This window comes from Phasianus colchicus, chromosome 13, assembly GCF_987193195.1.
Source record: "Phasianus colchicus chromosome 13, bPhaCol1.hap1.1, whole genome shotgun sequence".
NCBI classification, from domain to species: domain Eukaryota; kingdom Metazoa; phylum Chordata; class Aves; order Galliformes; family Phasianidae; genus Phasianus; species Phasianus colchicus.
The window spans coordinates 3,233,717-3,247,396 of record NC_143448.1 but is presented as its reverse complement, the minus strand read 5'-3'; the positions used below and the strand labels follow the sequence as shown (position 1 = coordinate 3,247,396).

The window sequence follows — 13,680 nt, the reverse complement described above, 5'->3', positions numbered from 1 at the left end:
GCTGTGAGATACAAGTAATTGTATTTTTTTTTTCTTTAAAAAGCCTTCCTTTGGCCAACAAAAAAGGCCCACTGGCTCTGCATGCATCTTCTCTTGCTACTGAAGACAACCATATGGAACACCTGGCAAGAAATGACAGCTCTCACTTCCAGGTGGCCAGTTAGGGCAGAGAGAACAAGAGTTGTGACTGGATTAAAAGAACAAGAAAAAAAAAAATAAGCCTTAGGGGAGCAAAAAATCCCTGTACTGACATACAAATAATGGAATAGCCCTGACATCCTTATTAAACACACTAAAGCAAAGTATAGTAGCTGAGCTTTTCAAACTTTTGCCCCATTACTTTTTTTCATACAGAAAAACAAAACCACAGACTATCAAATTTTGGGTTTGAAATACATGATAATTTAAATACATGATAATTTAAACCAGCATTGGTATTTCCCTTCTCTTAAATATTTAATTCTATTTAGTTAATTCTATACCTAAGTGAGAGGTTTCTGTAAAATAAATTTACCCATAGCCTTGAATTCCAGGATACAATTGATTTTAGCTGAAAGAACAGGTCTTAGCTGGAGCTGTGAGGACTGCATTTGAACCAGCTCCACAAGTCAGACCAGAAGGAAGAAGACAGAAGTATTTACTCTCTTTTTGGAAGCTTCCCTGAGCTGAAGTACTTTGGCTATAGATTGTCTCATTCAGGGTATAGTATACGGTATACTTAGACAAGGGCAACTTGTCTAAGACATGCAGTCCCTTGGAAAACAATCATATTACTGTGTGAGGTCTTACCAGTTCAACACAAATCGTGTATTCTTTTTTTTTTTTTTCCTATGATTTCATTTGCATTGTAACCTAGTACATAGTCACTTTTTCTTGATTCTTCTATGAGTTCACACAAAAAAGAGAGAGGAAAATATTTTAATGTTGAGAATTCTCCCCCCATCCTACCCAATAGCCAATAAAGAGAAAACTGAGGATGTTCTCTATTCTGTCTTCCAGATAGCTGAGTTGCAAACAGGCATGACTTCATAGCTAGCCTGTAGCTAGTAGAAGTAAATACTGCTTAAGTTACAGTGCAGTTATTTATATTCATTCAGCAAAAAGACATTCACTTCTCCCCTAAATCATCTTAGTTAAGCATGTGATTTGTAGTTTGCATAAGCAGATCCTGAGATACCTAATGGGCACATGGAGGGAAAATGCTTAGCAGATCACTGCTGTTTAAGTTAATTTAGTCTGCTGAAGCTCTCCTGTTTGGGTAGAAAATGGTCTGTGAATATGCTCTGCTCTGGCTGTGGGAGGGGAGGAAGGTTGTCTTTTATGTCTTCTGAACACCTGCCTGAGCGCTACTCCTTTGTCATAAAGGGCAGACAACTGGTTGGTGCCAGACTGTTTTCATCACTGGATGTTCACTACCTCTGTTCCAGACTGTTCTATCTTCCTTCGCCTCAGCTTTGCTAGACCAAACAAACACCATTTTATCAACTTGCCCTTACTTGTCAGGTTTCCTCACTCTTACCAGCCCTTCTCTTCTGGGTTCTCCTCAGTGCGTGCTTAGGGCTGAATACTGTTTTGCAGCTAAAATGTTGCCAGCATAGAATAGAAAACAATAGGTAGTTCAGTGCCTACCCTTACACCCTCTCCCACCGCAGGTAACATTTTACTGAATTTTCTAACTGGAAAAAAAAAAAAAATATATATATATATATATATATATATATATAAAGCCTTTTTTAGTCAATAAAGGAAAAGGAGATATAATTTTGGTAGTCATTCTGTTAACTCATACAAGCACTTTTCTCTGAAACCTAAAGAACGAACAAATTGTACAGACCTTTCTGGAGTACTGCCAGATTACTTCTGACGGGAAAACTCAGCTGTGTTTTCTGCTCATGTGGGTATTGTTGCTATGTGGAAAGTTCAAGACCAACAGTTGGAAATGTGTCGAAATACTGTGGAAGGTTATCATATTTCAAAGAGTGAAGTTTTTATTCTAAATCACTGACTGCCATTTAATTCAGCCTGGTTGGAAGAGTACACAGTTCCTTCAACTGACCATAAATCATTAAGAAGGTTGGAAAAGACCTCTAAGACCACTAAGTCCAAACCCAGCCCACCCCCCCATGCCCACATTCCTTTTCCTAATATCCAACCTGAATCTCCCATGGCACAACTTAAGGCCATTACCTCTTGTCCTCTGCATCTCTTACTTCTGTGGAACAAGAAAAGCCAACTGTAATGACCTGTGCAGACTGCAGTTTGGGGATAAAGATCTCTAAATATTACCTGGGATGTATCTTTGGAAGAAGAGAAATAAAGGCAGGAAACAGCAAAATACCCATCACAAATTATTTCCTATCAACACAAGAACCAGAAGTATTACGTCTGAACTTCTTATCCACCATTTTTCTCACACTGGGATTAAGAAAAATGCAGTTCTTCAGTGATCAGCAGCCCATTTTTTTAAACACACACCGCATTTACAGTTAACATACTCTTGCAGCTACACTGCACCTTTAATATAACACAACTCATTAAATATGTTCTCTGCAGACCTCATCAGGCAGCTTAATTTATGGTGAACTTACCTTCAAAATCCATGAGTTTTGTTTAACTTTGCTGACATACCAGCTGTCAAGTCAACCATATCCTCACTAAAGGCTGTGCCAAGTGAGGGAAGCAGGGGTTTATTTCTTTTGATGAAGAAAAAAACCAGAAACTCCACTAAGTGCTTTTGAGCTCCAGAATAATATTTTACAAAGGAGGCAGAGAGGGTAGGAGAAAAAGAAGGAAAAAAGTGTTTTTCATGCATGAAAAAAAAAAAAAAAAAAGCAACAGTCTTAGGAAAAGGGGAAAGCACTTGCTAGGGGAAAGCGTACTTAATGGATGTATGTCATCATTATCAAATAATTGGCAGTGAAGAAACTTGAATTCTCTATGCCAGCCTTGAAGATGGCTAGGTCTTTTCCTAACAAACCAGTCCCACAAGTATTTATATATGTACATAACCTCACGTGGATAGCACAAGTGACTGAAGCTGCGGTAGCATGAAAGTGTTTGCAAGATCATGCAGAATTGAAATGATATCATGTAAATATTTAAGGTTTGGTTAGCTTCAGCTTGTGTAATTACAGAACCATATAATCATTTGGAAGGGACTCTTAAAGGTCATCAAATCCAACTACCCAGCTCTACATTTTTGACTAATCAGTGTAAAAATTCTTTTGTGTACACTATTAGTCCATTAATGCATTATTTTTAAAGTTTTGGAAATGAGTACTCTGTGAGCATGCACTTGTCTTCCTCTGTTGTCTGGGACTATTTTGATACATGTTGGCGACAACTATTGAGTGGTATTTATAGCTTTGTTTTGTTCTCTACTGGAAAGACTAATCTCTCAGAAGCTCCATTCCAGCACCTCAGATTAATTGTCTACAAATTAACTTCAAAAAATTCTAGTGCAGGAGTTCTTTCATTACAGGAAGTATCCCAGCTGAGATAAGAGTGCTGTATAGATAGCAGAAAGGAGCAAGGGGCAAGGGATGGTCCTCTTTGTACGAGTCAGCAAAAGATGGCTGTGAGCAGCTCCAAGAAGAAGAATACATACTGATAAAGTCAAGGAAAAAGAAATACAAAAAGAAATAGAAAAAAACCTGCCAACTTCTGGTATTTTCCTTTAATAGATCTGTAGAGCTCTTGCTCAGTGTTGCTAATTCTACATTTTGTGATATAAAAAGAACTACGGAAAAGAGGGATAAGGACAATAGAAATCTTTTTTAATGAACGTGGTTGGCATACAAGTGTAACAAAATACACTTAAGCTTTAAGCAGTTTGCTATTTCACAACAGTGATCAACATATCTACATCGATGTCTTTATTACATCGCCAACTTACTGTGGCCTCTTAAGAGTGTGCATGTTTGGTATGACAAAATGAATGCTTATTTCAGGTCACCGCATCCCTGTTCTGCATCAAAACTTTTCATATCAGAAGCAGCTTCATTTCAATCAAAAAGCATCTCTCTCTAAAATATCACATCACAGAAAGATTCCCAAGAGCTGCAACTGTCAACAAACCCAAAGTTTAAATGCTTGTATCGCACAAGAGGTTTATGAGGAAGTCTTTGCATTTGCCTACATTGGGGCATAAGCCTGCTTTAGTTTAAGTTTGTTAATAACAAGGTTTTGGCAGTGGCCCAGTTAGTTTATGACAATGCTTTTAGCCAAGGTATCCATACAAAACCTCAACTCGTGCACTGATTTCAGTTGAGTAGGTGTCAAAAAAATCTGATTATGAGTTAGAGTTAATTATTAAATAACATACTTAAAGAATTAAACTCAGGCTCATTTGAACATGAAATAACAGATTTGCCTGTGTTTTATAATTGGTTACTAACTGTCTTCTTGGATTATCTTGACAAAAATCTGGGTAAACACAATGGTAATGGATCAGCAACTCTGTAAGATCACATCCTATTACAGATACTTAAGTTGGAAAGCCAAATACAAGAACAAAGTCTGTCTAAAAGCAGATAACTTCTGCTCCCACTTGTTCTGTGCCAGTTCCCTAATTAACAATTAAGACTGGGAGAAGTCTGGCTTCAAATGAAATTCTCATCTAAGAAGCTGTTTCAAGAAAAGTGAGAGCCAAAACTGTTTTTATGTCAAAAATAATATTATTAATAATAATAATGACAGATTAACATGGTCCACCAGCTGGTACATCAGAGTTATAAAAATGTTCAGTAGCAGAATGGAACAGAATCATTTCTGAAAGTTGGTAATTAAGTTTCAATAATCAAGGATTCCTTCATAAAATTCTATAAATAATTCCCACAAATAAATGATGATCTGTTTTACTCTGGTTATCTGATCCTTCCATACAAGCACAACACCATGTCAGTGGTTCTCTTCCACATCAGCAATTCTGGTCTGTTGAAGGATCCCACTTAAAGTGCAGATAAAAAACAAAATGCCAGTAAACAAAACCACAAAAAAACAACCACAAAAAACAGCAGAGTCAGCCTTTAATTGGCAAAACCATTTTCAACACATTCTTATACTGATTTAGATTGTAACACTGTTTTATCTCAAGGCAGTCTAAAAGCTTAATGAATGTATATGAAAGCAATTTCTCACTGAAGTTTATGATTCTAGCAATGTTGTAGTATGTGAATTAACAATTTTCTTATTTCACCTGTGCCTAGAAAACACATCACTGCTAAATCTAATATTATAGCATGCCAAATGACAGCATGCAGTTTGAAACTGCAGAGAACAAATGCAATGCAGAGAAGCAGAATATAGGTCTTGTGTCTGAAATCCTTCTAGATTGTTTAGTGAACTTTCTCATGTTATTTCAGTGCTTTGCCTCTTGAAGGAATCCCACTGTGACTTGAAAACCCAGCATTTCTATAACCTCACTTTCATTATAACAAAGGTAATCTTACTATTTTTCCTTTGCAGGTCAGCAGAACCATGATTTCAAAAAACGATCAGCGTGAGATCTCTTCTTCCTGGTTTGACTTCACACTGAGCTGCAGACATACACAGAGAACAACATGGATATAAGGTAATAATGTTTTTCCATTTACCAAACACTTTAAGCCTACCTCTCCAAAGTGCTGCTATCACTGTCTTTTTTTTTTTTAAGGCCATATGACTGTTTGCAAGTAAAAATAAAATAATTTATATGCATAATGTAAAATTTCTAAGACTTAAGGTCCTGTATAAGAAATATTTCTTAATTCGCTTAGCTGGAAAGATGTAATAACAGCTGTTTTTCCTTTCCCAAAAACTCATAATCTGTTTCCCTGTCTTCTAAAGTCAAGGAAATAAGGTGTCATCTGACTTGAATAATATTCACCATCTTGCACATTGCACTCCTTCCCTCTGAGGTCCAAAACTAGAATTTGTTGTACCAATCTTGGTGATTCCTGCAAGCAGTGGCTGGATGTGATCTTTTAATCCAGCTGGCTTTTTTCCATGAGAGGAATAAAACTGTGGTCTGCAGGAGAGACTGACTTCAGTCAACAGGTTATGACAGAGGAAAGTGAATAATTGTCATTACAATTTCAGTTAACAAACCTCAAAAAAAAATCACAGCAGCAGGATATCTCAGGAGGGAAACCTATGCAACGGCTGCTTTGTCCCTTCCAACTCAAATGATTCCATGATTATTCCATGATAGTAAAGAAAAAAAAGTGTTTCAAAAGTCTTTGGATTGTTCAAGAGGAAGAAATTTTTCAGTCTGGCCCAATTTATTCATCTCACCAATTGGATCAAACCTTGTCCAAAACTTTTGGACTCTACACAAATAAACAATGTTGTCCTGTACCTAGTAGCAGGGCAGCTAACAGGGAACTCAGGATTGTGGAACTATTTGAAATGTGCTGTGGAAACAGGAACTTCAATATGTGATATTTATATCAAAGGCCAACAAAAGAAAGAAACAAAAAAAACACACTAACACTACTGATAAAATGAACAAGAGCACTGGGTTCTGCCTCTTCACAAAACAAATTAGGCTTGTGCTTATTTGAATACTTAGTACTGCCATTAGGGATTTTACTGTACAATAAGTACCATACACCAAGAGAAAATTAATAGCCAAAGACCATTGTTACTTTGGAGATTGTGCCTCTGTCATTCTGATTTCTGAGTGTTGACAGCAGAGTTTTGAGTTTCCTGCATGAATGGGTCAGCTGTTTTATGCTTAAATCATGCCATCACTCAGTAATAAATTGAAAAGGATGGCCAGCCAGATGAAGGAGTTACCATATGCCAGTTTGAAACCAACCAGCAAAAATAATAAGAAAAAAAAAAAAAAACAGGAAACTGAGCTTTTCACCTACAGATAGAGGCAGGCTTCACAAGTCAGAAGCAGTTTTCATGTTAGTAGGAAATCTGTGGAAACAAGTGGTTCTCCCTTCTCGTCACCATTTTCAATAGTGAGTAGCTACTTTTGTAGCTTAAAACTACAATGTGGGATCTGGGAGAACACTGCCCTCCGGAACTGGAAATTGAGTCTTACCTGTTGCTGGTTTTCAAGGTGCATAGTTTGTGATCTGTGCTGAAGTGCCAGAGGTGAGTCCTAATGCTAACTGTTTTCTTTGCAGGGAAGAGTACAAAATGGTCTTCTACTGTCAGAGCCTGGGTAATCTAGGAAGAAAAAAAGAAAGTTTAAAAGGAGTGAAATGAGACCTGTAAATGGAACAGCAACAGAATATAATGTTTCATTCCAGTCCTCTGCAGTTGATAATAAAGTTAAAACTGATTGGAGAACTCCTTTTTAATTACTAGCTGTTCTTTGGGCACTTGTTAATAGGTCACTATTCCTAGGAAGATTTTGGCATATACTGCTGTGTGCTTTCATGTTTTTCAGGAATTCTGTAGGAATTTGTTTCTTAAGTTACAGAAAATTCTATTCTAAATCTGGCAGCAGTTGGTCAGAACTAAATGCTTGGAAATGCAGATGTTATTATAAGTTAGTCAATTCCCTGTGGCTTGATATTTATTTCCAAAGGCATGAGGAATACAGAAAAAGCATTTCTATAGTCAGCTCATGCTGTGGATGACACCACAGAGAGCAAAGCTCTTGAGAACAGACGCTTGTACTTGGAAAACATGTACATGTAGCACTATAGTAATATTTATCCTTTTCTTGGAATAGCTGGAGCTGAATATGTTTCAAGGTAGAGACCTTTCTTTGTTGTGTTCTGTGGGATAGAATTTGCCAGAACCATCTCAAGAATATTTTCTCTTCCTGCATTATTCATACTGCTATCAAATAGAATAGTTGACAAGTTTGGCACTACAAGAGGGATTTTCTCTGTCATTATTTGACAGAACAGATGACCTGAAAAAAATAGAAAATAGAGAAGAACTATCTTGAAAACTTTCTTCCAAACCCTTTTCTAAGCAGCTTTGTCTTGGAAACTAAGGCTGTATCAGTGCTGGTAAGGGGGTGAGTGTGCAACTGTTGAGCCTTTAGACTCGCTTAATTCAACTTCACCTAGTTGCCTCTGTTGCTGTGGCAGCACAGACCTGTAGGCTACCTGTCCTAGTTTTTACTGCTGTCCCAGATTGTTTCTGCAGCCTGTGCTGCCAGCAGCCATGGTGTCAGTAAAAAATGAGTTGTTCAGTATAAAGTTAGCTCTTATCTAGGTAAACAATCTTCAGTTCTTTTGACATGAGCAGGCCTGCAACAAGTTCCAACATCACTTTGAAAATGAGACTTAACAGTGTTGTTGAGTAATCACAAAACAGTTGTCCTTGCTGTTTAAGAAAATGACTTATAGATGCTTTTTTCCCAGCTGACATTTTAGGGAAAAAAAGAAAAACACACAAGAAAGTCTAGATTTTGCCATTGCATTAAGGCCTTCTCAAGGAGAGGTTCAAAGTGACTTCTAGGCAGAGGGTGTTTTTGCAGGAGCAGCAGTCTGCTGCCTGTAGGAAGGTAAAACAAGGTTCTGTTGGTTAACTGAATATAGTTGACCTTGTTAGGGACACAAAAAACAGTTTGGGACATTTTGCTCTGAAGTGTTTTATTATGCAATGTCAGCACTGGTAAGAGAGTCAAGAAGCTTAGGAAATACTTTTGTAAGACTCTCAAAAACATGCAACATACTCACCTCTGAATTGTGTATGCCTGTCTACAGTATGAATACTTCTGAACCTTTGCATGCATTAAGTGCTATCTCCTGGAAAAAAAAAATAGCACAGGAACACTAGTAAGAATAACAGAATGTTTGCTCAATTCGCATTTGTCAGGAGCTAGAATACTGACACCGACATTTTATGGTGACGGTATATATAATACTCGAGTATGCTGATACGTAGTGATAATGAATTGCATAGAACAACTTTGCATTTTAACACGTTAGTGGGTGTAGAATCTGACTCAAGCCTACCCTATTACTCTTTCTCCAGCTTCCAATTTAAAATCCAGTTTTGAATTATGCAGGAGAAGGTGAGCATAGCCCTGTACTGAGAAATGTATGCTGGGCTTGCTATAACATGTTGTCTTTCAAGCATGCAAGTGGCAGGAGCATCCTGTGTTTAGTGTACCAAATTATGTCTGCAAAAAGAATGTGTTTGGTACTTGTACAAGGTGGGGAAAACTAAGGTACATCTGCAGTGGATTTACTCTTTACCCTTCTACACTTACAAAGGAATCAGTTCTCAAGGATCTCCAGTACCTTTGTCACAGTCATTTTGGACATAATATCCATCCAAACACTGTTTAGGTTTTGGAATGAATATCTTCTAATCAGTACATACAAGAACATTAGCCTTGGTTCTAGACCTAGCTTGTTCTACTTGAGGCTGATACTTGCTCTCACTCACTTGCATTTCCCAGTCTGATTACAGCTGGTGACTGGAAAGACACTGATTTCTATAACTTTGGGTAGCAGTTGAGATGGTTTCTAGAGAAGACCAGCCAGAAAACTTCACAGGTTTTTTTCACTTTCTTAAATGGACTTGAAGTGCCAAAGGGCACTCTCCAGCTCTTTAGCATATCCAGAAAAGCAATAAAGACAAAAGTTTTCCTGCTTTCATACCATGAAAATCAAAGAATCCAGTAATGTCCTTGTATGGCAGCAGACTTAAGATTGCACAAACCTTTGTGTGTATCAGATTGTAGTTTGCAGTAGAGTTTGCTTCCTTATTTATACTAGTAAAAAAATCCATTTAGAATTCTACACATTCTGCAGGAGGAATAAAGCATTTTAAATACCACATTGCAAATCGAATTTTATATATGTTTAGGCATCAATATGTTGCAACTATACAAAATATGTTATTGGGTATTAACTGTGCTATTGTGTTGAACAGCTGGATGAACTGGATTAAATCAGTTTAAGTAGCTTCTACCTCACACATCCTTTGATTTTCTTTTTGAATCAGTTGAGACTTCAGAACTCTTATATGATATTCAGCGTAAGTTATTTCATGTATATTAAAACAAAGACTGCTTTTAAAGGCAAAACTAGAAGTGTTAACACACTTGTTAGCAGATGCGCTAGCCTTTAACAATGACCATGTCTACTTATTGCAGCAGGCCATTTCAAGATAAATAACTTGCTCCAAACAATAAGTCACAAATGAATAGCTACATAAGCACCGTAAAGTACATGCACAGATACCTCGGGTATATGTGTAATTATTGTGGATGTAACCTAAACACACAGTTTTATACAAAGCCTTACACCTTGTAGGAATATCAGTCCTGTTGTGGATAGGAGAAGTTACGTTGGGCGGCCACCAGATGGCAGCTGGAAGTGAAAGCAGTGCGAATACCAACACGGTTTGCTCTGTGTAGTGCTTTTAGAAGGTCCTTCTCAGCCTGCAAGATGTAGGAGGCCTGCAGTCAGCTGTGTCGTGCAGAACTCAGCCCACAGCAGAGAAGTCTTTCTCAGGGTCTGCCTCTATAGAATGGGGATTGCTCTTAGATTACAATAATAATTACACAACGCTTTACAAACTGTGTTCTAGCCGTAATAAAAGGCAAAGGGACATTTGAATAGTCTGTGCTGTTTATGTTAGCATTTCCCTACAGTAAGGGAAATGATTGGCACAGTAAAATCAGACAAGCAGTAGAGAAATACCTTTACAAAGTTTCTGTCTGCTTAGGTTCTCCCAAGATAGTACTCCAAAACTGGAAAACAACAAACAAATGTTTGTTAGTTGGGGATCCATATTTATCTTCTCATCATTTCCAAGCACAAGTTTATTGGTTTGAGAAAGGATTTTTCTATGTCAAAGTCTGTCCAAACTCTTATCTGAGAAGATTCTTTTTTCCTGCATTATTAAGCTTCATTTTTCAATTAAAATAAAAAAATCAGTAAGAATTATATTTCAGGTTATAAACTACATTTGCTCCTGGGAACCTTCTTTTCTCCTTTCTCTATCATTTTTGTTTGCAAGTAACTTAAATAGCAGCTGAATGAGCAGGACATTACATTAGGCACTGACAGGAAGATCAGTCAGTTAAAAAACTTCCAAAAATTTGATTCTAATTCACTGCATGTCTGTGACCTTCAGCAAGTTTTGCTGACACTCCAAATATATTCCTCCTTTTCTAACACCCTAGGAAGCATCCCAATGATACCTTATCTCTATATGTATAACCCACAGGTCAGATGGTGTAAAATACAATTATTTGATCAACCTGGAAAATTAAAGGTAGAAGCAAAGAGTCTACTGGAAGAGAGAAAGCAGGCTGTGGGCAAGTTAGGAACAAAGAAACCTGTAGGGGAAGAAGCAATTCTAGGATAAACTTGACCACGTACCCACATCCTGCTGTACTGCACTGTGGAAGAACCTCCTCTTCTGCTATATTTGCACATAAAATCTGACATTACTTTTACTTAAATACCCTCTACTAAAACATTAACGCAACGTGGATATTCATGCAACTATCAAGCCATCTCCACCATGCCCACTAGGATTCACGTCCTTACTGACAGTTGCAGTCTGGGGTTGTCTCATTCACTGAGGCAACTAAAAGTATTTGGCAGTTCCAAAACAGACAGGTAATGTTCCACCTTTGTATAAACCCTGACGTTAAAAGTGTGAGCATTTGAGTGGCTCAGCAAATTGTGCCAGCAGGTTCCACGTTGACCTCCTGAGAAGAATACTGTTGAGATAAAGCCTCATTTTCACCTGATCGTGGACATTTCTTCCTGAAACAAAGTCTAACAACAGTTCACACTTAGAAACCACATGAATTGTAGTAATTAGTTTCCTAAACTTGTATAAAAATGCTTTGGCAGCTGCTGTTTAAACTATTTTTTTTTTAACTAAAATTATATAAATATTTATATCTGACCTTTGAGAACAGTAATCTATACTCTAGTACCAATACGAGGAGTTTCCCATTTATCTCACTGCTGTAATTGACCTTATGCAGAATACTATCCAACTGTGTTAGGTAGATCTGGCATTTTTATTGTAGTGTCTTTGAGCATATGTATTTCAGCAACATCATAGAGTGTAACAAAGATTAGAAATCCCACTCACCTGTAAGTGTCTCCTTACATGAACATGTCTTTCAGGAGGGAGGTACACTGCATCCTGGCACTTCCTCTGATTGCAGTTCTGCAGGTCTGACCTCAGCTGCTGTTGCCTCTGGTTGGTTTGACCATAATCTGGACAGTAAACAAAAATTACAGTGCTGAAGTTGAATAGCAGGCTGTGACTACTGCCCATAATTTACGTGGTGTTCTCTTTTAGCTTAGCCTGTCCTTAGTTTTGTCACGGAAGATGACTTCTCTTACATGCCTCATGGATGAGTGAGCAGAGGGACATGTAGCTCATCAGTTGCTGTCCCCATGAGTCCATGATGCTGGAAAATCCCAAGAGAAGGCAGGAAGGAAGCATTCAGGCTTACAGTGTCTGACATTTGCTGTTTCCTGAAGCAGCAACTTCCAGTCCTTGTAAAAAGCAGCAAAGGTGAGAGGCAGTTTAGAAAAGGGAATTTCATCCATCAAGGGGAACGCAGGCAGTGGAAATGAGAGAGAACCACAAGGTCAGACGCAGACTGGTACAATTCTACTAAGAAAACCAGTAGTATGTCACATCCCCAGAAGCTTGTATCCTTCTGCCTTTCATGAGATCCACACATAAAAGGAAATTAAGATCTTCCTTGCACATCTGATGGGACATTGTCAAAACATGACGTAAAGCAGTCAGGCTGAATTCAGACGATATAAGCAGCACTACTGCAGTGAATGTCATACTGAAGGTCAGCTGCAGTTGGATTGCATATCTGAATTCAAATATGCTGTATTTACAGAGAAAGCAAAGCTTTATTTTGGTCATGAGAATAAGATTTTGCTGTCTAACTTCAGACAGTGACTTCCTTTTGTACAGGAAGCACTGAATTGTAGATTCACTTGGGCATTTCTACAGGAAGTAAACACAGCTGCAGTTTCAACTTTTTTGTTGTTTTGTATTTGTTTTTAAAAATCTGATTATTTTTGTGGTACTGCTGAGTTGGAAATTCATTGGAATTCTATCAAAATTCTGTTGATTTCGACAGACCTGGAGCTTATTGTTCTAAGTTGAGATTTCAGTTTCTGTTTCTCATACATGTGTTGCTGATTCACAAGCCTGGGAGCTAATGACTGGAAGTCATCACAAAACCAGTTTTTCTTAGATGATTTTCTCCAACGGTTCTTGTGTTCCTTTTAATACAACACCAAAAGTGTCAGACAACTTTTCCATCTTCTACAGGTTGGGATGGACAGGGGGGAGATTACTAGAAACCATTTATTTCAGGTTTCCATTTTTAAAAATGAATTTATAATGAAGATGTTTTTCTTAGGATGGGAGAAGCTCTTCTAGATTAAGCTAATATGCAAACGCTCAAGTAAAAGAAAATGGAAGCAAATATCAACTTACATTTGAAAACGCAGGCTTAAAAGGACACAGCAAAGCTGCTGCAGATACCCAGCACTGCTCTGCTTTGATCTGCTGCTGGAACCTATGAGTCATCTGCATTGTTTGTCACTCTTCCCATTGGCTGCCAGCAGACATTTCCTGGTAGGACACTGTAACTCCTTAGTGCCTGCAGACTGTTTTCACGGGCTGATTTATTAGCTGCCTGTAACAAATGAGATGGATGCTTTTTTCCTCACAGTCAGAGCTCTGAAGGAGGGATCTGATGATGGGGAC

General features: G+C 37.9%; 2 protein-coding genes across 7 annotated transcripts in view; one reads left to right on the top strand and one right to left on the bottom strand.

Annotated features, from left to right (window-relative positions):
- The window catches only part of LOC149916115 (uncharacterized), an 11,758-nt gene extending 6,186 nt beyond the window's left edge, over positions 1-5,572 (top strand). Inside the window, exon 4 of the mRNA XM_090149852.1 lies at positions 5,467-5,572. Within this exon, the coding sequence (XP_090005978.1) occupies positions 5,467-5,482 (16 nt within the window). The 3' untranslated portion in view covers positions 5,483-5,572. The remainder of the gene's footprint in view (positions 1-5,466) is intronic.
- LOC116243770 (uncharacterized) lies at positions 2,133-13,680 on the bottom strand. 6 transcript variants are annotated; one of them, XR_016470840.1, is made up of 8 exons: positions 13,408-13,637; positions 12,282-12,437; positions 12,025-12,152; positions 10,611-10,660; positions 8,634-8,702; positions 7,034-7,161; positions 5,451-5,537; positions 2,133-4,948 (listed from the first exon to the last, which is right to left on the bottom strand). XR_016470840.1 is itself a non-coding variant. In XM_090149854.1 (8 exons), exons 1-4 carry the CDS (start codon positions 13,504-13,506, stop codon positions 10,613-10,615), a joined length of 318 nt encoding a protein of 105 aa, XP_090005980.1. In that variant the 5' UTR covers positions 13,507-13,680; the 3' UTR covers positions 5,452-5,537; positions 7,034-7,161; positions 8,634-8,702; positions 9,625-10,348; positions 10,611-10,612. The 6 variants fall into 6 exon arrangements, 2 of the variants coding, with proteins under 2 accessions (XP_090005980.1, XP_090005979.1); XR_016470841.1 differs by lacking the exon at positions 13,408-13,637 and adding an exon at positions 10,212-10,430 and having other exon boundaries at positions 12,282-13,368; XM_090149854.1 differs by lacking the exon at positions 2,133-4,948 and adding an exon at positions 9,625-10,348 and having other exon boundaries at positions 5,452-5,537; positions 12,395-12,437; positions 13,408-13,680.

Coding starts and splice junctions, on each gene's coding strand:
- LOC116243770 (XM_090149854.1), bottom strand. CDS start 13,506: ATGCAGATGACTCATAGGTTCCAGCAGCAGATCAAAGCAGAGCAGTGC. Junction 12,153..12,394: donor AACAGCAAATGTCAGACACT/GTAAGCCTGAAT, acceptor TTTACTGTCCAG/ATTATGGTCAAACCAACCAG. Junction 10,661..12,024: donor ATGTAAGGAGACACTTACAG/GTGAGTGGGATT, acceptor GTTGTTTTCCAG/TTTTGGAGTACTATCTTGGG.